The 24929-nt window shown below is 46.7% G+C and overlaps 2 protein-coding genes across 15 annotated transcripts in view; one reads left to right on the plus strand and one right to left on the minus strand.

The window, feature by feature from the left end:
• The window catches only part of DDIAS (DNA damage induced apoptosis suppressor), a 71443-nt gene that overhangs the window by 17573 nt on the left and 28941 nt on the right, over positions 1-24929 (plus strand). For 9 of the 13 annotated variants that reach the window (XM_053305851.1, XM_053305854.1, XM_053305852.1 and 6 more), the window contains one exon: positions 1493-4188. The exons of 2 other annotated variants lie outside the window; for them this stretch is intronic. In XM_053305851.1, the coding sequence (XP_053161826.1) occupies positions 1493-3997 (2505 nt within the window). In that variant the 3' untranslated portion in view covers positions 3998-4188. Of the gene's footprint in view, positions 1-1492; positions 4189-17378; positions 17698-23064; positions 23178-24929 lie in introns of those variants that run through there. 2 more of the 13 variants (XM_053305863.1, XM_053305862.1) reach the window with 2 other exon arrangements.
• RAB30 (RAB30, member RAS oncogene family) overlaps positions 6357-24929 on the minus strand; it is a 68107-nt gene continuing 49534 nt past the window's right edge. For both annotated transcript variants that reach the window (XM_053305869.1, XM_053305870.1), the window contains 2 exons: positions 18917-19100; positions 6357-10160 (listed from right to left, as the gene is read on the minus strand). In XM_053305869.1, the coding sequence (XP_053161844.1) occupies positions 9910-10160; positions 18917-19100 (435 nt within the window). In that variant the 3' untranslated portion in view covers positions 6357-9909. The remainder of the gene's footprint in view (positions 10161-18916; positions 19101-24929) is intronic.

The raw sequence follows: 24929 nt of genomic DNA on the forward strand, positions 1-24929 counted from the left end.
ACGAAAACTACCATATTTACCCAGATGGAAGATGACTCTGAATCTAAGATGACCCCCTTAAAAAATAGGGATTCGATATTGGTTATACCTGCATTTGCCTGAAAGGAGGAGGACTCTGAATTTAAAACAATCCTCTCTAAAACAATTTCATCAAAGAATTTTGGAAAACCTATACTTGGATTCAGGTAAATACGGTAATGTTGTTCCCCCAAGACACTGCTTTTTAAGCACTGTGTGTAGGGAGCTCGCTGGTGGCTTGACACAGCCTTCTTCCAGCAGTCTCTCCCCACCACTGCCACTGTGTGTGCACCAGCTAAGCCCCCTGCATCAATGTCAGATGCAGGGGACCTGGCCAGCACTCGGAATGTTCTCTCTCCAGCTCCTTCCCTCCTGGTGCTTCATTCTCTGGCTGGATTCTTTCTTTCTCTCCCTCCCTCCCTCGGTCAGGAGAAGTCACCAACTGGAAGGGGGGGCATGTGGCCCCTCTCCTGCTCCTTCCCAGTTGGTAACAAGGTTGGCTCACGTGGAGCGCATTGCAGTAGTCAAGTCTGGAAGTTACCAGCATATGTACCACTGTTCTGAGGTCATTTATCTCAAGAAACAGATGCAGTTGGTATATCGGCTGAAGCTGATAAAAAGCATCTCTAACCACCACCTCAACCTGGGACACCAGGGAGAGGTTTGGATCCAGAAGCACCCCCAGACTGCGTACCTGTTCCTTCTGGAGAAGTGTGACTCCACCCAGAACTGGCAGATCAAAATCGTCTCCTGAGTTCCAACCCCGTCTTATCTGGATTCAGTCTGTTTGTTATCCCTCATCCAGCCCATCACCACCTCCAGGCAGGCATTTAGGAAGGTTATGCCTTCTCCTGATGACCTTGACGTGGAGAAATAGATTTGACTGTCGTCAGCATACTGATAATACCCTGCACAAAATCTCTTGATGTTCTCTCCCAGCGGTTTCATGTAGATGTTCCTTCCCTTTCCTGTCTCCATCTCCTCCATTCCAAGTTCTTCAAAAACCTAAAATATCTGCTTCAGAACTAAGGCATGTCAATGGGATGACGTGTAGCTCAGTGACAGAACACATGCCTTGCATGGTGAAGGTTCCCAGTTCCAATCCCTGGCATCTCCAGGAAGGATTGGAAAAGACCCCTTCTGAAACCAGTGTTCCCTTTAACAGTGATTTCCCAAACCTTGTTGTCTACAACTTCCATCATTCCTAGCTGCAGTTACCTTTGGCTGGGGATGATGGGAATTGTAGTCAACATCTGGGAATCCCTATCATAGGGAACACTTCCTGAAACTTGGGCAGAGCTGCTGCCAATCAGTGTACACAGTGCTGAGCTAGGCAAACCAATGTCCTGACTCTGTTTCATGTGCATGATTAGTTTGGGTAAAACTGAGGCTTTGGGGGCAGAGATTAGAAATTACCTTGTTAGGTGTAGTATCTGATGGAACCTGGCTTCTGTTTTGTTTTTGTTTTTTGCAGGATTCTAGTAAGCAAGATGGTGCCAGCTTTTTGCAAAATCACTACCAGACTGACCCCAAAGCTCTCACAGCCTGTCAGATGTTTGTACCAAACTCCAGCCTTGTGGGCCACACAGTTATCCATTACCTCCAGCAGCAACAGCGTTCCCATTTCAAGCACCATCCTAGGGACTCCAAGCCTTCTAGCGATCTCTTCAGGGCCCTTGATCCGCCGAGCATTTTGCTGAGCAGCTTGCACAGCTCTGGTGGTCTGGGTGCCCTTCCATCCCGTCGTCTAGACAGTCTCTCAAACCTCTGGCCACAGTCCTTTGGACTGACTTCCTCATCCATTTCGGGGGGAACAACAGCAGATCCGATAGCTCTAAGTTCAAGCAAGAGTCCCTGTGAGGAGCAAAAACAGGGAAATCGTCCAGTTTCTGTGCACAGCCAGCCAATCCCAAGCCCCCAGGATTCTCATCTGACTGTGAATAATAGAAATTTACCTCATCTGTCTTCTGCTTGGTGTGGCATCACTGTAAAGAGTGAGCCAAAGAGTCATTCTTCCTTAGCAAGAAAAAGCTATAGGTCATTGGAAAGCCTGCTAGGATTAGGGGGGAGCAGCTCCTCTGGCGAAATTAGCATCCAGCAGAGCTGTGGTCCAGAAAATGCATGGAACCCTTTGCTTTGCCAGAGTGGAAACTCTCCAGAAGACCCATGGTTTGGGGATGAGCTCCCATCTTCTGAAAGCCTAAATGAATTTATTGCCAGAATTGAAAACAAAGCCACGGTACTGCCAACAGAGGCTAAAGCTTGGGAACGTTCCCCCAGCAAGGGGACTGATGATTGTTATGGGCATTTTAAGCAGTCCTCTCCCAAACCAGGTGTCTGTGATGCCCATTTCCTGACGGAACATCCAGATGAGAAGTTGCAGGAGCTCGCTGAGAAAGTGGACGTGTGGAAAGAAGATGACCTCCCATGTCATGAGTGTAACCTGTCATCCCTCCAAGGCAAAGAATCTCAACAGGAAACCTTTGGCAGCAATTTATCTACTGAAAGGACGGATGAATTGAACTGTCTGCCTAACGAGCATCATGTTCTCTTTCCTTGGTCCTCCCCAGCTGCAGTTAAAGCTCATTCAAAGGGAACTTGTCTATCAACTAAAAAAGGAGCTGACCAAGATGTCAGGAATTTGAAGTATCTCCATCCCAGCTCCTCTTCAAAGTCTACCAGTAATTGTCAAGAAAGCCTTTCTCTGCAAACCAGAAAGAAAACCACCCTGTTAAACTGTAAACGTGATAATTGTTTAGCCAACTGGGGAAATCAAGGAAGTTCAAGCTCTCAGCTAAACCAAACTGCTGATCCTACAAACATACAGGTGCAGGGTTTCGCCTCAGCAGCTTGTGAAGAATCGGATGCCGTTTGTGCAAGGGAGAGAGAGTCAGTCCCAGAGGTGCGGGAAAATAATGGCATAGACAGGAACGTCAGCGGTTTGCTACAGGGCTGCTCTGATTGCCCCCAGGATAGTTACAACGCTTCCGCTGATCTCTTTGACGCTAGTGCTGGAGGGCCAGAAACTGCTGTAGGAATGTTAAATGCAGCCCAAGTTTTCTCGGTCCAGGAGAGTGCATGGACTGAAAGGCCTGTGCTGTCTGAATTATTGCCAAGTGAATTGGATGCTGGCCAGAATACTTCTCAACGTGGATTAACTTTGTGTAACTTGCATGCTACTTCTGATCAAAAACTGAGCACTCTGGTTGCTGGTTCAGCATCTGATTCAGAACCCAACCTTGCCATTACCCTGGACTTTGTGCCTTATTCCCAGTCTACCCCGCTGGTGAAACCTCGTCAACAGGTGAGGCTCCCCAGAGCACGAGAGTCCATTCTTAGCGTATCAACACTGAATACATTGTCTCGGATCGATGCCAAATGTAAAAGACCCAGGCCTGCCTTGAAAACCCCTTTAGTCAAACAGCTTGTTGGCAAGTCCCTGCAATCCAGAAGGCTGAGCCATGTGGACTCCTCTTCCATTGGCGCAGCTGGTCCTCAACAGTTATGCATCAGTGACAGCCCAGCCCGGAAGCTGTCTGAAAATTACAGCGAGGAATGGATCCCTCCCTCAGAGAGAAAATGGGTACGGCCACTTGCTTCCCGGAATCAGAAGATCTTTGGGCTGAGGACAAAGAGAAGCCTGTTGAGGAACTTTGCTGACTACCAAATCACAGAGCAGTCTCCTCTCTCTGAAAACAGAGTCAGCTGTGGGATTAGGGTAAAACGGGCAGAACTCACTCCTAAAAAGGAGCCGTCAACACAAGCTCCAATGGGGACAGTACCCATTCATGAAGACGCTGCTAACCTCTGGCAGGAAACTGACGCATCTCCTGACTTTGGTGCCTTTGCGGTTGTCAACAAGTTGAACTTTTCTTCCACGCCTCGTTGGTCTAATGCAGGAAGTTGGTCTCCTGAACTGTTTGTGGGAAACAGCCAGCTCCCCAGCCTGGAAGCTGTTTTCTCAGATCCATCCACTTGAATGCGCATTTTTCCTTTTGGAAACAGGATCTTTAGATCAAATGCTGAAGCTTTGATACATGTTCAACAATTGATTAGTTTCTGAAATGACTATAGGATGGGAAAGGGCGATTCTAAAAAATCTACACATGTGTATTGTTCACTTTCTTCTTGGCACTTTTCAACAATGAATTACGTCTACTTACAAGTCTCTTGGGCATTGAGTGACCACTTTCTAGAAAACCAAGTAACATTCTGACTACTTGTGGCATTATTAACAGCCACGAGCCAGAGGCTGCTCTGTTATCCAATATGCTAGGGAGCAGGGGTGTGCACACACTGTTCGATCTGAAACTGGTGCAACGGTTTGATTGCAAATCGGACTGGAGGCAGTTTGGTCCACAATCGAACCAAACCAAGCCCAGTTTGGGATCGAGCGACTTTACTTATAAAAGGAGAATCCAGTGAGGATTCCCCTTTACAAGCAAAGGGATGGGGGAATCCTTGAAAGGTGTTGTAAAGGGTGGCATTGGGTGGCGGGGGGGTGAGGGAGAGAAGCAGATTAGTTCTTACCGGCCCAGTGGCTACTCACCCACCCACCCCCCTGCGCAGCCCAAACACATGGCACTCCTTCTGCAGAAACCCACACCAGCAGCATGGATCCAACCTCCGCAGAGGCCATTTGCATGGCCTCCACGCATGTTTGAATTATGCCAGCTCAGGTTGCAGGTTGGCATCTCATGTGGCCAGATGCTTCCCCATGCCCAGAACTCCCAGATTTCAGAAAGCGAGCTGTCAAGCATCCCTTTCCCTGACATGCTAGATCTCGATGTGAATGGACTTTGTTGGTATTTGGGCAGGATATGGAAAAACATTCAGCCATGTGAGCCCTCCACTGCCATCTGAAGATGTAGAGCCCAGGTCACCGAGAATTGGCTCTTAGCCATTGTGCGTATATCCCTCTTCCATATTAGGGCAGAAGATCCAGTGGAATGGTGGAGAATAAGCAGAGATGGGCATAGATGGAAAAGACGTTTCCCTCTTTAATAGACAATATTATAATAGCCACAGTGGCAGCTTTTCCTTGTAGGCCTTATAAGTGTAGTTTTGGAAATTACTTCTAAACTAATATTTATATTCTATTGAGAGCCAGTGAGGCACTTCACATGAACAGTGTAAAGCGCTGGAGGGAGTTCTGCCCTGGGTGGCCGGATCAGCTGCCCACACAACTGCTGGCTCCGTCACGGAGTCAGCGGGAGCTGCGGGGATCGCGTGGCCCCCTGAAGTTCCAGGAGGCCCCGTGCAAGTGCGCGGGGCATCCTGGAGAGACCCCTGAGCCCAGGAGGCTGCTTGCAGCCTCCCAATTGGGGGTCTACTCATGTGTCACCGTGTACCACAGCAACACAGGAGCAAAAAGATGAGGTTAACGGAGCACTCACTCCGTTAACCTTGTCTAAGGGGAGGGTAATTAAGCAGGCTAGCCGCCTTGGGAGCACCGGGCTCGCCTGTGAGCCTGGTAGTCCCCACGATCTCTGGAAAGTGAGCTAAGCTCTCTTAGCCCACTTTTCAGAGGGCGTGAGAATAGCTTCAGTGTGTTAAGAGTAGGTGAAGAGGTCATTCACACAATCAAAACTGTGTTCTGCCCAGGTTTGAGAGCTGTCCACACACCAGATTTCCGGTTGTGTGGAAGCAAGGTAGGGGGGAAACCTCAGTAGAAGTGAGTGAGTGGAAGCCAGGTTTCCCTCCCACCTTGCTTCCACACAACCAAAAATGAGGAGTACACACAGCTCCCAAACCTGGGTAGAACGGTTTTGATTGTGTGATATAGAACAGGGAAACCTAGGTTAACATTCCTATTGGCTGCATTACCCAGAATTGGGCTAGATGGGGTCAGTGGTCTCTCTCCAGGGAGCTTCCCATGTCTCGAATGGGATAATGCTTGATAGTTGGGCATGGTGGCTCTCTTACATTTAGCAGTGAGATACCAACTGTTCAACACAACATAGTGTCCCTCCAGTGGGTGTTGCTGGTGCCTCCCTTTACTTTTTTTTTTTTTTTTAAGATAATTTGTTTTCCAACTGAGATCCTACTTGGGGAAAGGGCCCATCTTCTCATTCCATTTGCTGTGTAAACTACATTATGACCTTCACTGAAAAATACTATGTAGTGGCTAATATGGTACACTGTTTTGCCATATTTATTCCCCATAGTTGCAAATGGGGATCAATGTGGAAACAATTCTTCTGCAGCCACAAGGTTTTAAAATCATCAGGGTTTATCTTGTGGCTTCACTGCAGCCCTACACAGAGCCCTATAGCTCTGCTAGAATGCACATCGTGTTAGCCAATATTTTTAATAATAAATAGGATTTGTACAGCACCAACAGAGAAGAGATCAGTTTATTTAGTCATTGACCAGCAAACCAACAGAGAATGTACAAGGAGTATCACTCTCCCAGTCTTGGACAGAGATGGTTCACATCTGCAAGCTGACAAACTTTCTGTCTGCATCACCCCTCCCAACTCCCCCTGTAAAACATCCACCGAGCATAGATTCCCATGATCTGTGTTCTATATGTGCAGTACTGACAGTTCGTGTGCCCAAATACAGCCCTTAAAACAAGGGTTGTTGAGGAAGGAACTACTTGTTGGAGAGGAAATCCAGCACACAAGGGTGGCCTTGCCATACCAGATTCTTAGAACACAGGATTTGCTGTACAAAAAAGGAAAAAAGCTCTTCTGAAGAGCTAAGGGTAAAGTACTTCTGCTGATCTATCAAGAGTAACTGAAGCTGCTCTATTCTTCCCAAGGAGGAGTGTTTTGGACCTTGCCCTACAGCTGTGAGAAATGAAAGACAACATCTGGAATGCAGTGCTACAAAGGGGGGGAAAACATGGTGTGGAACAATGCATTGCTGATTGCGGCCTCTGATGTGTACTGTTCAGAAATGGACACCTTGACACAATGCACCGCTTGCTTCCCATTTGCCTTCTGATGGGAGAGCCTGGAGGCACTCTTGTGGCTGCCCAAATGTTTCCTGAAAAGACTTTTGTTTCCCTACAACTGCTCAGACTGTTGGTAAAAGAAAACGTGGAAAGAATCTTTACCATGAATTCTGCATGTATAGCCCCGGAAAGGAGGCCGAGTTGATAAAGGGCCAATGCTTTCCTGAAAAGTGTATTCAGCCATCATTGATTGCATTATGAGTCACCAGTGCAGGTCTGTATGCATGCTATTGATTCTGTGCTAATGCAGAATTTAGTACTGAGGGGGGGAAAGAAAAACAGCCAATTACCAGAGTGAGATGCTGCTGACCTCTAAAGTATGGCATATGTTGTACAACTGCACAGGTCATGTTGTCAGCCTGCCAATAGAGCTGAATAGCACTGCTGTGTCCAAGGTCTCCCTTTCTTCCTATCATGAGAACTAGGATCTTGTCTTTAAAAGAGAGGAGAGAGAAAGAGAGCACTTTTTTAAAAGAGTGGTTAAGAACATGAGATGCAAGCTGGACCCACCCAGTTGAAAATCTCAGCTCACTGATGGGTGGACTCTGATCTCTGTGATAACCAGTTCAGTGGGCCATGGCATTCACATGCTCTCTCCTGGCTGAAGTTGAAAATGAATGATATTAAATAAGTCAAGAGAACCTTACGGGGAACAAAACACGACTATTTTGTTTTTTTAAAAATGTCAGCTTTATTCTCAAAAAAGGCTAAAACTTTAGCAGCTTCTTCTTAATGCAAAAGGGACCAGCTATCAGTGACTGGGCATAACCGTCCCCCCAAAAAGCTTCCCCACTGCAAGCCCCATGGAACCAAAGGGCAGGTGCGCAAGAGCACACCACTTGCACCACGTCTATGGTTTTGTACATCCAGGAGCTGGCTCACATGTGCTCTGGTGGATCACCCATTGGTTTTCCCATTCTCTTCTCCAGATAGCAAACTAATTAATACTAAGTACAGAATAACCAGCGAATTAATACTAAAATTACAATCCACGGCAGTTCCGCATCATCACCGACAGTTCATCCTCCCTTCCAGGACAAGCAAGGCCTCCCCAGTGTCTGAGAAACGGTCGTGTCTCTTCCTTCGGTTCCTCTTTAGCTTCAGAGTCTAAAGCCCAATGCATTTCTTTGAGCATGGCACTAGAGGTATCGTGACGATGGAGATGAGGGCAAGACACATTCCATACTGCTTCCAAAGTTGAGGTTTCAGATTACAAGGAATTGCCCAAGCCAACAGTAATACATACATACGTCATGTGTGTACACACACACACACACACACGCCCAAGAAAGAGCAGTACACAAATTAGGTGACCTACAACAGCCAGCCTGCAAGCGACTACAATACAAGGAAGGGCTTTTTCACACTGCAAGTAACTTGAAGCAGCTTCTCAAAGCTACAGCTTTGCAAGATGATCACAGCCTGAATAAAGATACACAGTAAATCTCAGAACATGCGCTGCCGTGTTACTCTACTCCTAAGTTTGTAAAGCCCTACAAAATGATGCGCTTGCTTCCCGGATGGGAAATATTTCCACCAACAGCGGCTGTTCAAATGCCATGGGGGCTGATGTTTAAAATCACACATCAGTATCGATCTTCTACACTGAGCAAAGGTGCTGTTATTCGGGGCGGCTAGCTGGACCCATCCTGGGATTTAACTCCTGTAAGATCTTTGTCAGACAAGCTTTTGACATTAAGGAGCATTGACACGAGAGCCCTCAAAGGGGTCTTTAACAGTGCAGACCACTTACGACATCCATGCTTAAAATGGACACTTGGATATAATGGATCACCCGTCCTCAAAATTTCAGCCAGTTTTAGAACATTCCTTTAAACAAACTACCATGTATGCTGTCTGCGTACTCCAAAGAGCTGGTTCAGGAGTTATTTCCAATAATTACTAAAATAATTAACCTAATTAAAAAAAACAAAAAACCAGCAAAACCCTTTGTTCCGAATGGAAGCCCACTAAATGGCAGAATGGTAGAAAAATACTGATCTTAACTGGAAACAGCACTGCATTTGGGGACACATATTTGAACAGGTCAGGTTCTTAAAACTCCTCTTCAGTAAACTAAACCCACCTCTCTTCTAGTGGGCAACATTTAAATCCACATTAAACTCATTCAGTCCAAGAGCAGCATGCTGTATTTGCTTGTACCCACAGAAAGGGTTGTTGTTGTTTTTAAAATACAATTGGTGCTTATTAATGAACAATTTTTAGCTTCTGTACAGAACAGAGCCGGCAAATAATGGCCCACTCCTAAAATTTGCTCTGGCGAGCAGACAGCTGAACTGCTAATACTAACAAGGACTGACAGAGCCCATCTCCACTCTTGTTGCTTTCAAAGTATTGACATTTCTATTTTTAAATCCAATATCGATGAAAAGGCCTGAATGTAGGAGACATTAACACTTATTTTTAAAATGAAACACACCTGCACGCACACACTGTGTTGAGTTGTGCCCTAAACGCAAATGTTTCGGGTCATGATCTATATACAGGTATTTGCTTAGCTGGCAGCCCATAATGGTTAGCCAATGGTTAATGTGCATTTCAGTTTTCTGATTTAAAAGATCCAAAACATGTCATGAAAGCGAGATCCTGCAATATCCAACGTTTCCAAGAGAAGCTTGGTTAGTTGCTTCTGAGACTGGAACGATGACCCGGCTTCTGGTTGCTAGAGGATGCCTAATGCTCCCTTGAATCCTGACCACCTCCAGATTACAAAGAGAGAGAGAAAGGATTAAACCGGGTTATATTCTGCTATGCTGACCCCACAGGCGAATTGGCCAGCCTGCCATGCTTCAAGATCGGGAATCGGACAGCAACCGCCCGTCAGATTGGGTCAAGGCAGCAGGATTCGCCTCCCATGAGATAGGCCTCTGCACGGAGAAATAGTCCTAACCCTCGAGGCTGAGAAGCCATCAGTTGAAATTACAGCAAGTCAAATAGCTGATACTTTTCCCTTCGCCCGGTAATGGGGATTCCACATTGTTCACAAGCGTATTCTGTCTCGCCTCACCGATCAGCCGTAATGCTAAGTCCAGAAAGAGTTTTTCCACGTTATCAGATTCTTTCGCTGAGGTCTCCAGATAGTACATGTCTTGGGCTTCAGAAAATTCTTCTGCTCTTTGTTGCGAGACTTCTCGTTTGTCTGCTAAATCAATTTTATTCCCTGTGTAAACAGAAGGCAGGGGAAGAGATCATTTGGTAGCAGAAAGTAGCATCTAAGAGACCCTACAACAGACCTGCACAACTTGTGATGCACAAGCCAAATGGAACCCCCACCCCCACCCCCAGCTTTGTAGCACAGCCCCTTGGGAGTTGATAAACCTTTGGATTCTGCTGCCTCCAGGGGACTGGAAAAAGATAAAGCAATCAGCAACTGACAGGCCACACTATGTCATGAGCATCTGAACTGGGCTTGTGGGGTTAACAAGTCGTACAAACTTGCCCGACAGGAGTTGTTGAGAAGAGGAAAGTTTTGAAAGCTGGTCAATTCCTCTGTTTTGAATTCAAATCTAGGGTGCTCCCATGGCAGCAGATCCAGGAATGCCTCAGCCTAGCTGAGGTTAGAGTTTCTTGGAGGCCATGCTTTCATTACATCAAGAATGGATTACTCCAATGTGCTTAGGAGACGGGGCTGTAATTCAATAGTAAAACATCTGCTTTGCTTGCATAGCGTCCCCGGTTTGGTCCCTGGCATCTCCAGGTAGGGTTGGGAAAGACCCCTGCCTGAAACCCTGTAGGGCTGCTACCACCAGAGTAGATAGTACCAAACTAGATGGACCAAGGGCCTGACTCGGTATAAGGAAGACTATAGCTTAATGGTGGAGTATCTGTTTTGCATTCAGAAGGTCCCGGGTTCAAACTCTGGCATCTCCTGGGATACTGAGCTAGATGGACCAAGGGCCTGACTCAGTATAAGACAGGATCCTATGTCCATCAAGTTGAGCATCCTGATTCTCATAGTGGCCAACCCAAAGGCTTCGAGAAAGCCAAAAGCAGGGCATGAAAGCCACAGTCCTCTTTCACTGCTGCTCCATAGCAACTGGCATTGAGTTGTATATTGTCTCTGAACAGGGAGGCCCAATATAGCTGTCATGACCAATAGCCATTGACAGACCTCTCCTTTCTGAGTTTCTCAGTATTTATGCTCAAAGTATGTGTAGCAGGGACCATGGCAAGAAGAGAAAAACTGAGCTTCAGAATCATTTTTAAATGTATCAGAAAGTTAAAATAGTTCAAGGTTACTTGCAATTGGATGCATGCATCCTGCATAAATCCTATTAATCATAGGGAACTTCCTTCTGAGAAAATGTGCATAGGATCAGAGTGCTCCCCTGTTTTAAGAAGCCAGTGGCTGATACCCTGACAAAATTTACTAGAAGAAGTCCTATTGGGATTTAATCCTCTAGAGCAGGGATTCTCAACGTTGGGTCTCCAGATGTTATTGGACTTCAACTCCCATAATCCCCAGCCCCAGTGGCCTTTGGTTGGGGATTATGGGAATTGAAGTCCAATAACATCTGGGGACCCAACGTTGAGAATCCCTGCTCTAGAGAAACACTCCCAGGTTTCTCTAGAGGACTAAATTCCAAAACTGAGTAACTTAATGTGGATGTCAGCAACTGACGCAAGTTTTATGTAGGAGTAAAGTTTTTTTTAAAAATGACTATCAAAGATAGCACTCCCAGTATTTCTTTTCCTTTTTCTCTCCTCACCTCCATCCAATGTATTTAGCAATATATTGTCTTGCCCACTTATTATTAGAGAAATCCCAATACACTTAGCAATTGAGCTTTAATTGAGCACTAGTGTGCACTTTAAACATCAACACGAATGAATGAATGAATGAATGAATGAATGAATGAATGAATGGAAGGCTTTTCTGTTGAATTCTTTTAATAAAAATCATTGCTTTCCCCCTTTTTCCCTTTTCAGGGGGCAATTAATATGTCAATTATTGTATTGTTGTCAGATTACCATAGTGATTGGCTAGGATCCAGAGAACTGTGAGGCTGCTTCCACTCACGGAGGGAAGGTTCTTTTTAGCATTTCCCTTTTGGTAGCAGGCCCCAGCCCCGCTGGAAAAACCTCCCTCTGAGGTAGAGGGCTTTCCAGAGCAGCACTCCTAATCCTGTTTCACACAGTGGCCCACCAGATGCCTCTGAGAAGCCCACAAACAAGAGGTAATGCCCTCTCTCCTGCTGTTGCTCCTCAAGGACAAGTTGCTGCTGCTGCTGAACAGTAAAACCAAACACTCCTCCCTGTGCACATACACAAGTGCACATTACAATGAGCACTGCAATTAAAATTTTCACTTTGCAATGTGCATGGGGCAGTAGCAAGCAGTGTCCCCTGTAACATGGATTCCCAGATGTTGTTGACTACAACTCCCATAATCCCTAGCCAAAGGCTGAGGAGTATGCTGGGAGTTGTAGTCAACATCTGGGAATTCCTGTTACAGGGAACACTGGTCGTAAGACTTATATACTTTTGTCTAGTGCTGCTAGCGGTTTACAGGATACCACTATTTATACGCCTTCTTACAAGGAGACTAACACGGCTCTCATTGATACCACTAAAGATGACCCTCATTGGGTGGAAAACGTCTGGCTTCGTTTAATTTTGTGATGGCCTCTTTCTTGGAAATACATTGGCCTGATTTGGATCTCCCAAGAGCTTCCATTAGGGATGTGCACAGACCAGTTTGGCACTCCTTTTCTGGAGCTTTTTCTCCCCAAAAGCACTGGTTCCGGGGCCACAGCGTAAACATCGGCCATTTGCATGGAGATGTTCACTGAGGCTGCAAAGAAGTACACTGCAGCCCCACACCAATGCTTTTGGGGAGAGCACCAGTAGGGAGATAGCAGTGGGGCAGGTAAGGGCATCCTCCCTGCCCCTTAAAAGACACCCTGCCCCCAACTCCCGGGAGTACACAAACTAGTTTGTGCACATCCCTAACTTCCATAGTTCCATAGCACTTCTAGGTCTTATTTCATCCTCTCCATTTGTGATTTGAGACATTTATTCCCATGGATTGGACTAACTTCTTAAGGGGTGGGGGGTGGGGTTTGAATTGCATTTAGATACTTTTTAACATTTATTGTATGTTTTAATGGTTTTGTGAATTCTTTTGAAATCTACAATAGATTCCTAATTCTTCTTATCAGTCAGTCATTGGTTGGCTTGGATTATTTGGCAGCATCCATTTCTCAACATTCAAGCCTTTTTAAAAAAAAATTAATTTGATTTATAATAGTCACAGACCAGCAATGTAGGGGTGAGAGAATACCTAATAGAATTAAGCATGATCCACATGTACAATAACCTCATCGAATCTACAAAACAGCAAAACTGGGAGAACTGGCCTTGTGGTAGCAAGCATGACTTGTCCCCTTTGCTAAGCAGGATCTGCCCTAGTTGTATTTGAATGGGAGACTTGATGTTTGAGCACTATAAAATATTCCCCTGAGGAGATGGAGCCACTCTGGGAAGAGCAGAAGGTTCCAAGTTCCCTCCCTGGCAGCATCTCCAAGATGGGGCTGAGAGAGATTCCTGCCTGCAACCTTGGAGAAGCCGCTGCCAGTCTGTGAAGACAATACTGAGCTAGACAGAACAATGGTCTGACTCAGTATATGGCGGCTTCCTATGTTCCTGTTAAGCATGAACCCAGATTACAGCTAATTAAGTTTGTTCGGTCAGCCTTTTTTCTTAAAGGACAGGCAAACTGTTGTGACTATGGTTGTTAGGGTGCAGGGGAGGTGATGACAATCCCTTTTAAAAATGTGCCTTTTGGTATTCTTGTAAGCAAACTGAACTTGGCTCCAACTTTTTCGTTCTCTGCCAACAAGAGGCGAGTGTTGGATTGAGACCTGCACTTTGACTGGGAACAAAGTTAAGGAGCTCGTGGCTTCTGCTACAGCTTCAGTGCTTTTGGCTGAGAAAGGGCTGTAGCAGCTCCGCACCAGGAGCACCAGCTTGGCTGGTATGAGGCTGTGAGCTTAATGGGCAGAATCTCCAATTCAGGGCTCTCAGCAAGTCTGAGAAAGGATGCATCCCAGGGAGCCTCCAACAGCTGGGCGTGATGGACCATTTGTCTGCTCTGTAGGTCGGCTCTTTATCACCCAGTCAGTGCTAAAGCAAATAAAATTCTGTGTACCACAAGGAAAGTGCATTCTGCAATATACAAGTTGCTTATAAGTTAAGCAACTTAGAAAAGCATGCATTGCTTCCCTTTCTTTGCACACTTTATTCTACTATGCACGCACATTATTTTGCATGGATTTACTCTGGTTTTGCTAGTCATGGGGAACTATGCCAGACCTTGAAGCTCCGTCTTCAACTGCTGGAGTTCTTATGCAGTCCCCTTCTCTGACTTCTCAGCAGGCATTGCCCATGCACTGTCAAGCAGATCTTCACAACCATCAGGGCTAGAAACTTGGGCTTTTATTTATTGTGCTGATTATCACATCCTGCACTTTGCTGTGTTCCTTGAAAAGCCATGGCACACACTCAGCCCTGTTTATTTTTGTATTTTTATTTTCTGCCTGGAGCTTTGCAACAAGGGCCTGGGCTGAGTGAGTGTGAGAATGTGGGGGGCGTGGGGAGGGGTGGTGGCTATCCCACCATTAGCACTTTATAACCTGGGGGTGGTGGGGCTCTTTCACAAGTTTGCCCTTGTGCCTATAAATTCTCACAGTAAGCCTGCTTTTTTTAAAGAGACAAGCACTGCTAAACATACACAGAAAGTATCCAGCACATACTAAATACACATGTGCAAACACACACTCACGCATAGCGTAACCACATTTTTCTCACTTGCAATCTATGCATTAAACTTCTTTTGATGAGGCAGGAAAAGATTCTGAAGCCAAACCGTCAACTTTTCCGCAGATGGTCTCTTCAGGATGCCTAAAGAATTCCTGAACCAAGTCTCACAAAAGCAGCACTGTAGTAGTGTGCCCGAACCGGTCCGGCGGCCATTCCAAAGAATGGCCGGACTGCCGGACCGGTCCGGCCCTGCCTGGTCCGGGTCCGGGTGGGGGGTATGCCTTTAAGGGCGGGAGGGCTTGCTTAGCCCTCCCGCCTCCTTGCCCCCGCCAGCGCTCGTATTTTCTAGTATAGGGGCGCTGGAAACCAGCCGCCCCCCCGCCGCCGCCGCGGCGAAAGAACTCCCAATGCCAGCCCTCCCTCCCTCCCAGCTAGCTGCCCGCCCGCCCACCCGCTCACCGCTCACCCGATAGGAAACGAGAGGAGCTCCGGCACAGAGCTCCTCTCGTTTGGAAGGCCTCCGGCATAATGGTGTTTTGCGCGCGCGCGCCGCAAAGCACGCCATTCGCCGGAGGCCCGGTCTACCCGCCGGGAAAGGGCCGGGTAGACCGGGCCTCTGATCGCTGGGTAGACCGGGCCTCCGGCGATCGGAGGCCCGGTCTACCCAGCGATCGGAGGCCCGGTCTACCCGGACCTTTCCCGGCGGGTAGACCGGGCCTCCGGCGAATGGCGTGCTTTGCGGCGCGCGCGCGCAAAACACCATTATGCCGGAGGCCTTCCAAACGAGAGGAGCTCTGTGCCGGAGCTCCTCTCGTTTCCTATCGGGTGAGCGGGCGGGCGGGTGAGCGGGCGGGCGGGCGGGCAGCTAGCTGGGAGGGAGGGAGGGCTGGCATTGGGAGTTCTTTCGCCGCCGCCGCGGCTGGTTTCCAGCACCCCTATACTAGAAAATACGGGTGCTAGCGGGGGCAAGGAGGCGGGAGGGCTATGCAAGCCCTCCCCGCCCTAAAAACAAGGCCCCCCTTCGGTGCCGGTCCGGACTTCTCCGGACCGTGCACATCACTACAGCACTGGGGGACCAGATTCTGAATGCAAATGCACTGAAGCACCAAAATAGGGCAACAGAGAATCCAGAAGTAAAAAACGTTTCCCAGTGAAGATTCCCCAAGGTAATATGTTATTGTCCTTTAACATATCACAATTTATTTTGGCATCCGGTTTGTTTAACTTCGCTGCAGTTTGCATAGTCCCTTTGCCCAAGATGTGGTGGGCACTTCTGTACTGTGGGATTTTCTTGGTTTATTTCCATGTCCTTTTGGTCCACACAACTGTGGGTCAGGGCTCTGGTCTGAAGGCACACGCAGCAGCAACCTTGCTAACAGGTCCTTAGCTGCTTATACCCCAATAACAAAGCAAAGAGGCACCTTTCAGAGTGGTGTTTGCATTCTATTGAGCAGGGGAAGAACGACGGTCCCTATCCACCCTCAGCACAACAGTATCCCTCTGCTGGTGTCTACCTTGTGTTTCTTTTTAGATTGTGAACCCCTTTGGGGACAGGGACCCATCTTATAATTATCACCCTTTTCCTGTGCACACAGGAATATAAATAACACTAATACATCTGAATCGGTTCAATGCCTAGATGGGAGGCTGTGAGGAAACCCAATGTACACCACAGAAAAGCAGAACAGATGTGGGCATTAATAAATAGTTATGTTGCATTTGCTGGGCAGCTGGAACTTAGCACAGAGGGGATCTCGAGGAACAGCTGACAAAAATGCAGAGGGAAGAGTGAGAGATAGGAAGAGGTCTGGACATCCATTTGCAGCAGGACAGTGGTAGGCCACCCAGTGAGGAGCACCGGCTCTTCTCCCTTACTGCCTTGAGGTCTGGAACTCCCTCCCCAAAGACCCATATGGTACCACCTCCTTCTCCTATTCCTTCAAATCACTCCTTGAAACTCATCTTTTCTGGACTTAGTCCTTTTCCCAAACTGAAACAAAGCTCAGAAATGTGGCTGCATTTGCTCTTGATCCATCCTTTGTTACCTGTCCCTTTCCCACTATTCCTCCCTATTGAGACCGACTGCATGGCCCTCAGGGCAGGGATCTGTCTTTTTGTTTGTTCTTTTGCTGTATAAAGTGTCATGTATATGATTGATTGATTGAGTGCTGTCAAGTAGGTGTCGACTCTTAGCGACCACATAGATAGATTCTCTCCAAGATGATCATCTTCAACCTGGCCTTTAAGGTCTCTCAGTGGTGCATTCATTGCTGTCATGATCAAGTCCATCCACCTTGCTGCTGGTCGTCCTCTTCTTCTCTTTCCTTCAACTTTCCCCAGCATTACAGGCTTCTCAAGGGAGCTGGGTCTTCGCATAATATGTCCAAAATATGAGCCTGGTCATTTGTGCCTCAGGTGAAAATTCTGGATTGATTTGTTCTGTGATCCATTTGTTTGTTTTCCTGGCTGTCCATGGTATGTATCCTCAAAAGTCTTCTCCAGCACCAAAGTTCAAAAGCGTCCATGCTTTTTCTATCTTGCTTCTTCAAAGTCCAGCTTTCGCATCCATAGAGTGTCATGGGGAAAACCATTGTCCAAACGATTCTAATCTTTGTAGGTACAGACACGTCGCGGCATCTAAAGATCCTTTCCAAGGCCTTCATTGCGACCCTACCAAGTGCTAGTCGGTGGCGTATTTCTTGACTGCTGGATCCTTGACTGTTGATGGTCGATCCGAAAAGGCAGAGGCTCTCTACCACTTCAGTGTCTTCATGATCAATTCTGAGGCTGATTCTATGTATGTGGATGGTGCTATATAAAGTAGTTTTCATTGCAGCAGCGGTGAGAGTAATAATACTAGTTTTGTAGGGTTTTTCTTGTGTTTGACCAACTGCACTATTTTTTATTACTGCTATAATAAAGCACTATTGATGTGTCTTTATTGCTGCTGTAAGTCACTTTGGTGGAAGAGCAGCATACAAATCCTATAAAACAGGAACCTCCAGCATCAGCATTCTCGGGGTGGGGGGGCAACTCAAACAATGGTCCAGGAGACAGAAGTGTGTTTTGCAAGCTAGCTCCATCCCTTCCAAGTCAAACTCTTTAGGGAAGTCCCTGTGGCAGCAAGAAGGGCTTTCTAGTTATGAAACACAGGCTTTGGAGCATGACCAGGCTATTATAAGACCCAAGTGAGAAGCCTAAAATTAAAATGCAACCCTTCCCTCTCCCTCACGCACACACAACCCACAGTTATCTGGTCCTTATGACTGAAGCTGTCCACATGCAACATTTTTACCGCACAATTAAAACTGGTTACCTTCAGGAGCTGGGGGAAATGGCCTGGGGGCACCAAGAGAGCACCCTTGCAGTAAAGCAGTGACTGCTAATGCATAATGCAATGAAGACACCTCCATCTAAGAAACATAGGAAGATGCCTTAGACTGAGGGCTCTTCCAGACCACAATAAAATGTGGGATCTACAAAGCTTTCACTCCAGTTCCAGACACAATCTTACTCAGAAGTCCTAGAGACTTCTGTGTTCCTTCCCAGCTCAGTCTTATCTTCTGTACACACGCCCAGCAGGGATCTTGTGCAGTTTGCACAGTGCCACCTGCCAGTCAGCTCTTGCATTCTGAGAATAACCAGCTAACTACTTTTGTGGCAAATGGGGGAAAGGATGAGTCCTTCTCGCAATGCAAGAGCGGGCTTGTAGGTGGTGCTGCAGATAATGTGCAAGGCTTTTGCTCAGGGTATGTACGGAGGGGCAAGATCACTCTGGGCAGGAAAATCTATGAGGAAATCTGCAAGAGCGTCTGTCTGGTGATAAGATCGTTCTTGGAACTCATACAAACTTTGCAGATCTCACATTTTGTTGCTGTCTGGAACAGCCCTAAGTCAAAGCAACAAGCCAGTTAAACATTGTTTACATGGACTGAAAGCAACTCAGACAGAAGTCTTTCCCAACCCTACCTGGAAGATGCCAGAGATTGAAGCTGGACCTTTTGCAAGCTACAGTCCCATCCCCCAAAGTGAAGTCCGTACCATCCATAGGTGGATGGGGCCATCGCTTAGTGGTAGAACCTTCTCTCCACTATTGTTTCCTGCCAATTTGCTATTAGGGTCTCCCTTTCCCAAATAAGCATGGATAAGACTTACCCACTAGGACGGTTATGACTTTATTGCTGGCATATTGCTCTATCTCCCTCAGCCATTCCGGGAGGCATCGAAACGACTCTTCACAAGTTATGTCATAGGTCAGTATTAATGCATTAGCGCTGCGATAGTAACTCTGCGTAATGGACCGGAATCTCTCTTGTCCTGCTGTATCCCAGATCTGCAGCTTTTTTGTTCACCAGAGCAAGGAAGTTAGGAAAGTGGGGGGGGGAGAGAAAATGGCTGCATTAGCACAAATTACAACAACTCTTTGACCAAAAGGTCTCCCAAGAAGAAATCCAACATAAGGAAGCATACTGAGTCAGTCCATTGGTCCAGCTAGGCCAGTATTGTCTACTCTGTCTGGAAGCAGCTATCCAACGATTGAGATAAGTGTCTTTCCCAGCACCAGCTAACTGATCCTTTTTAAACTGGAGATGTCAGGAATTGAGCCTGGGATCTGCTGCATGCCAAATATGTGCTCTACCACTGAGCTATGGCTCTTCCCTAAGCTGGGAAAGCAGGTGGCATGTACAGGAGAACCTCGATATTTGCAGGGGTTCTGTTCCAGGCTGCAGCCACAGATACAGAAACTGCAAATATTGAGTTATGGGATTCTATGGGATCATGGGGGTTAGGTTCCCTGTCGGCCAAAAATTGGCTGAATTTCACAGGAAGGAGCTTCTTACTGTGCTCTGCTGCTTCCCCCCACCCACCCACAAGTCGTACTGTATGCCCAAATCAGCTGAAAATTGACTCCCCTCCCTTTAAAAAAAAGGGGGGGGAGGTGGGAGCCATTTTGTTGCTCCATTGAAGAAAATGGCAGCTGGAAATGACCTCCATTTCCAGCCACCTCTGACCCACAGATATGCAAAGTTAGCATGGTTTTCTTTTTTCGCATATGCCAAAGTCGGGTGTCTTTTCCTTGACCGCCAATAATGAGGTCCACCTGTATTTCATCTACATCCACCCTGGCACTCCAACCCCCTTTTTAAGAACACCCAAAGAACTTTGCTAGATCAGATCAAAAAGCCCATCTAGCCTAGCATCCTGTTTCCAACAGTAAGCAACAACATGCTTCTGGGAAACCCTCAGACAAGGCATGAAAGGCAACAGCCCTCTCTTGTGGCGTGCTCTCAGAATCTGGTATACTTTCTCTGCACATGGAAGTTTGATTTAGCTATGATAAAACCTATCCTTCTAAGTAACCTAGGAAGCTGCTTTATACTGTCTCAGACCATTGGTCCATCTAGCTCACATCACACACACAGGCGTACCCATGTTTCATAATATTGTAAACCTCTGTCATGCCCTTCCCCTTCTTTACAATTATCTCCCCTGCATTTAGAAATTCACATTCTGGGCATGCATTTCAGATGACAGACTAAGCGATTCTCCTCTGAAAGCAGCCAAGTCTAGAAATATGCATGTGATATTGATCATTTTCCCCATCAGCAACAGGGGAGAGAGGCAGCCCTTCTGCTGTGGAATCCTAATGCCAGCGTTAGAGAGCAAGCTTGAAGCTCCACCAACGTCACACCCTCTAGAATCATGGCAGTCAACGTGAAAGGGAGAAATAAATAAATCTAGGTGGCTCTGGATAGAAGTCCAAGACTCAACAGCCAACATCTATATTTGTGTTACTGTTCTGTGATCTGTACGTGTCCTCAAAATCAAATGATTAAATCAACACAGCCCAGGCCTATGCATGTTTACTCAGGAGTAAACATGTGATCTTTAGGCTGTGCTTCAGAGGCCCTGCACCAAGGGTCCCTGCGGGGGGCGGCATTAAAATCGGCAACAACCAGAGAGACCTTTTCAATGACAGTGACCCGCCTGTGAAATTCTGTCTATCCCCAAGCAGGTTCATGAGCCACACATACTGGTGTCCTTCAAGAGTCAGGTCAATACTTTGGTTTTTATCCTTCACATCTTTTAAACAAAGCGAGCTGGGGAGCTGTGTAGATTTTTTTTAGATTCAACTCAAAACAAAAAAATCTGCCCCCTCCTACTTTCACTGCCAAGGTAGTTTTTCGTCTGCGCATTTTGATAGCCTTCACTGGGTGGTTTGTTTAAGCCACTTTGGACATTTTTCCCCTCAAAAAAGAAAAGTGGGAGATAAATAATATTAAATAAAGAAACAGACGTGAAAAGCTCAGTGTTCAATCCTGGATAGATGCTCACAGGATTGCAGAATGAACTAATCCACCAATCAGGGGGCAATGTTAATTGTGACTAAAGGGAGAAAATGTGTTCCTTATGTTACATATTTTATATCTAGCAAGCCCCTCCTGCCACTTGGGGCTGCTGCAGGAAGGAAGAAGGCGCTGCAGCCAAGAGCAGAAGCCCCTCCCTCTTCTTGTAACTGATCTGCTGCCATGCTTTCCTGGCAGCCATTTTGGGGCTGGAGGAAAACACCAGATGAGAGCTGGCAGTCATATTTGTAGGAACTTTCAGTGAGAGCAAGAGCGGATATTATTGCTTTAATTATTGGCCATGAGCTGCTTAGAAGACCCGTATGCGTGGAAAGGTGGAATACAAATATTACACAAGTAAATTACTGAACACTTCCTAGACGCAGTGTTCCCTCTAAGGCGTGCTTTTTGATGTCCGCTCAGTTGATTTTAGATCCCGCTCAGGTTGAATCAGGAAGGCCCTGCTCTGAATGCACGTGCACACTGATACCTTGATAATGCTGCCCAGAACGAAACTCATTCCGTGAAAAAAATTAAGAGTGAACACTGACTAGAAGTGTTTAAAGTGGGCCTTACTTCTGAACAGACACACCTAGGATTGTTCTGCTAATTCATTAAATCGGGGGTTCGCAAGCTTGGGTTCACAGATGTTTTTGGACTATGACTCCCATCATACATTGAGCTGGGCATGATGGGAATTGTAGTCCAACAACATCTGGAGACCCACACTTGAAAACCCCGGTATTACATCAGCTAACCTCTGTGCTCAAAGGTAGCATGCTGCTGAATGCAAGTTGCAGGCGCATGGAGGAAAGACGACAGCACTAGAAGGCGATGGCTTTCAAGCCCTGCTTGGGAACATAAGGAAAGAAGAACAGCCCAAAATCGATCTAGTCCAGCATCCTGTTCCCCACCAGATGCCTCCAGGAAGCCCATAGGCAAGAGATGGAAATGGGGATAGGTATGCTTTCTCCCTCTCTCTTGTGGTTGCTCCCCTGCAACTGGTATTCAGAGGCATCGTGCCTCTATGCTTGCAGGTAGCTTTCTGTAGACATCTGGCTGGCCACTGTGGGAAATAGGATGCCGGGTGAGACTGACCCTTGGTCCCATTCAGCAGGTTGTTATGTTCTGAATTAAATGGTTACAAGACCAATAACTAATCCACTTACTTAGCTAATTGGCATCCTAACAATTTAAGGCTGCCTCAAATGGAAGGGTACACACCATTATGGAACAGGATAGACATGCAACTGACGCTTTCCAAATCAGCCTTCTGCACACGATAGCATCTAGTTTGCTTGTTTAATTTAGTACATTTGTATATCACTCTACACAAAAGTCCCTCTGTGGTTCCATCCTGAGCTCCATTTCAACTGGACAGAACAGGGCAGGAGCAAATATCTCCCCAAATTTATTAAAATTAACAGCTTAAATCTTGTAACATTTTGGAGCATGATCCCCTGAGACAGTCTCCTGTATACAGTGTTCTCTCTATCTTTTTTCATCTGTGTGCAGAATGAATTTTGTTCTGGGAGGCAGTATCAAGGTAGTGTGTGCACACATGCATTCAGAGTGGGGCCTTCCTGATTCAACCTGAGCGGGATCTAAAGTTAACTGAGCAGACATTAAAAAACGTGTGAGTGTGCGCATGTGCGCACGCCTTAGAGGGAACACTGCCTGTATAAGCACCATAGTAGAAAACAGGAGATGCTGAAGATGACAGTAGTATCCCAAAGGGCTTGCACAGGAGCACTTTCTGGTAGATCATGCCCTTAGAGTACCTTGTGCTTCAACATCGTCCCTTGGAAGAGCACTGACTGAGTGAAGGCGCTAGGATTTCAATGTTACACACAAGGGTATTGAGTCTAGCACTTCCCTCTTACAGGAGATCCAAAGATCAGGCTAAGCTTCTTCTTTGTTGGCAAAAGGGAAGCAACAGATGCCTTCCTTCCACAGGAACTGTAGGCTGCCCCCCAAGCCTTGGAGAAGGGCCAGGAGAGCCTGCAGCTAATGGCAGGACGACAGCTTCTGCTCTTTTCTTCTGCCAGGAATACATCATTCCTCCAGCATTCCAAGATTCCATACTGGACGTAGAAGAGGATTCCATTTAGGTCTGCATTCTGTTTTGAATGGGGGCCCACATTTGGTAAGCCCACAAGTGGGACAAGAAGGCAACAGCACCCTCTCATCCTTTCCCCCTATCATGGGTAATAGTGGTCAATAGACTTCTGTGTATGCAGCTACACATAAACCTGCATTCTATTCTAACCTAAACCTGGTGGCCATCACATCTTGTGGCAGCAAATTCCATACATTAGGGGTTCTCAAATGTGGGTACTCAGAGAAGTCCCATCATCCCTGTGAAGGAACAAGGTCTAAACCTACTCTTTTTGTAAACAAGATTTTATGTTGTAGATTACCTTGCTATTCATTGTATTAAGAAAGCTGTGCAGTGGTCAAATGTGTGTGCTCTAAAGTTTTATTTTTGAGGGAGAACAGGTGGAGGTTTGATTTTATTGGCTATGTTTTGAAAAATGGAGGGAACTTATATTGATTGGATGGTTTGGGGAAAGGGGAGGGAAGTTTGTGAGGCTGCTTTCAGCAGAGTTTTAGTACAAGTTTGGTGTTGGAAGAAGAGTCCAGAAGAGTGCAGTCCAAAGTGGAAGAAGAGAGTGCAGAACTGAAGAGTCCAACAGAAGGAATTGCTGGCACAGTTTGAGAGAGAACTAGAGCTGGGGCTGCAAAGAGCTAACAGAGGTTGGAAACTCTCTGGAGAGCTAACTCCATCACCAGCAAGAAGAAACAGTCTAGGGCTGAAACTCCAGAACTGTGAAGGAGAGCAGGATCTGAGGCTGAACAAGGGACAAGCCAGGTTTGCTGGGAAAGCGGAGATGACTGCAGAGGCCAACGCGCGTGTGCAGAGCACACACACACGCGTACGTGTGTCGGCCATTTGCATGGCAACGCTAAACAGGGCTGCAAAGAGGAATGCTGCAGCCCCACACCCACACTTTTTGGGAGATGGCTGGCGGGGTAAACGCTGTGGGGGAGGGATGAGTAGGCACCCTCCCTGCCCCTTAAAGTAATCAGCCTCCCGGGAGTGCACAGAACTTCCGTGCACGTCCCTATTAGCAGCCCAGTGCAATCTGTCACAATCCCCAACCACAATGGCCTTTGGCTCTCCTTATAGATGCCAAATCTTATAGATGGTCTGTGAGCAAGCAGGAGGTACCAGCAGACTTGGGTGGTCAAAAAAATCTGAAGTTAAAACGTAAGGGGGCCAACCCCAACTGTCCACATGTTAGTCAATGGGACAGAATGTTTGGGGGACGTGGGCATACTCCCACCCACAAACAGATGGGCAGAGGTAATGGAACTCTGTGGCAAAGCGGGGGGTGAGAGGCCTTCACCCCCCCCCAAAAGCAGGAAATTTCTCAGCTTGAAAAATACTCCCTCAAGATTATCCCTCCGTCACAACCACTTCTGCTTCTGCATGGCAATTCACAGCTTTATGTTTCTGAGAGGGAAGGGATTTGCCCATCTTTATCCTCACAACCGTCTGCTTGTTAAAACTTTCACTTCTGCCTCAGATGTAAGCCAAGGGCTCACTGACATTGCCGGTATGCAGAGACTGACCTTGAAGAGAAAGAAAGCAACAGTGCAGGGGATGGCTCACTTTAAAATATTGTGTCTGCCAGTTTTCAGGGAGGTCTCAACCCACTGATTTCTAAAAACAGGGCGCTATTGGAAAAAGGACTCCTAAATTAAAAAAATAGGGCCTCCATTTGATGATAAAAAGTGGTGGACCAGGAAACTGGTTT

This window comes from Hemicordylus capensis, chromosome 3, assembly GCF_027244095.1.
Source record: "Hemicordylus capensis ecotype Gifberg chromosome 3, rHemCap1.1.pri, whole genome shotgun sequence".
In the NCBI taxonomy this organism is placed as follows: Eukaryota; Metazoa; Chordata; class Lepidosauria; order Squamata; family Cordylidae; genus Hemicordylus; species Hemicordylus capensis.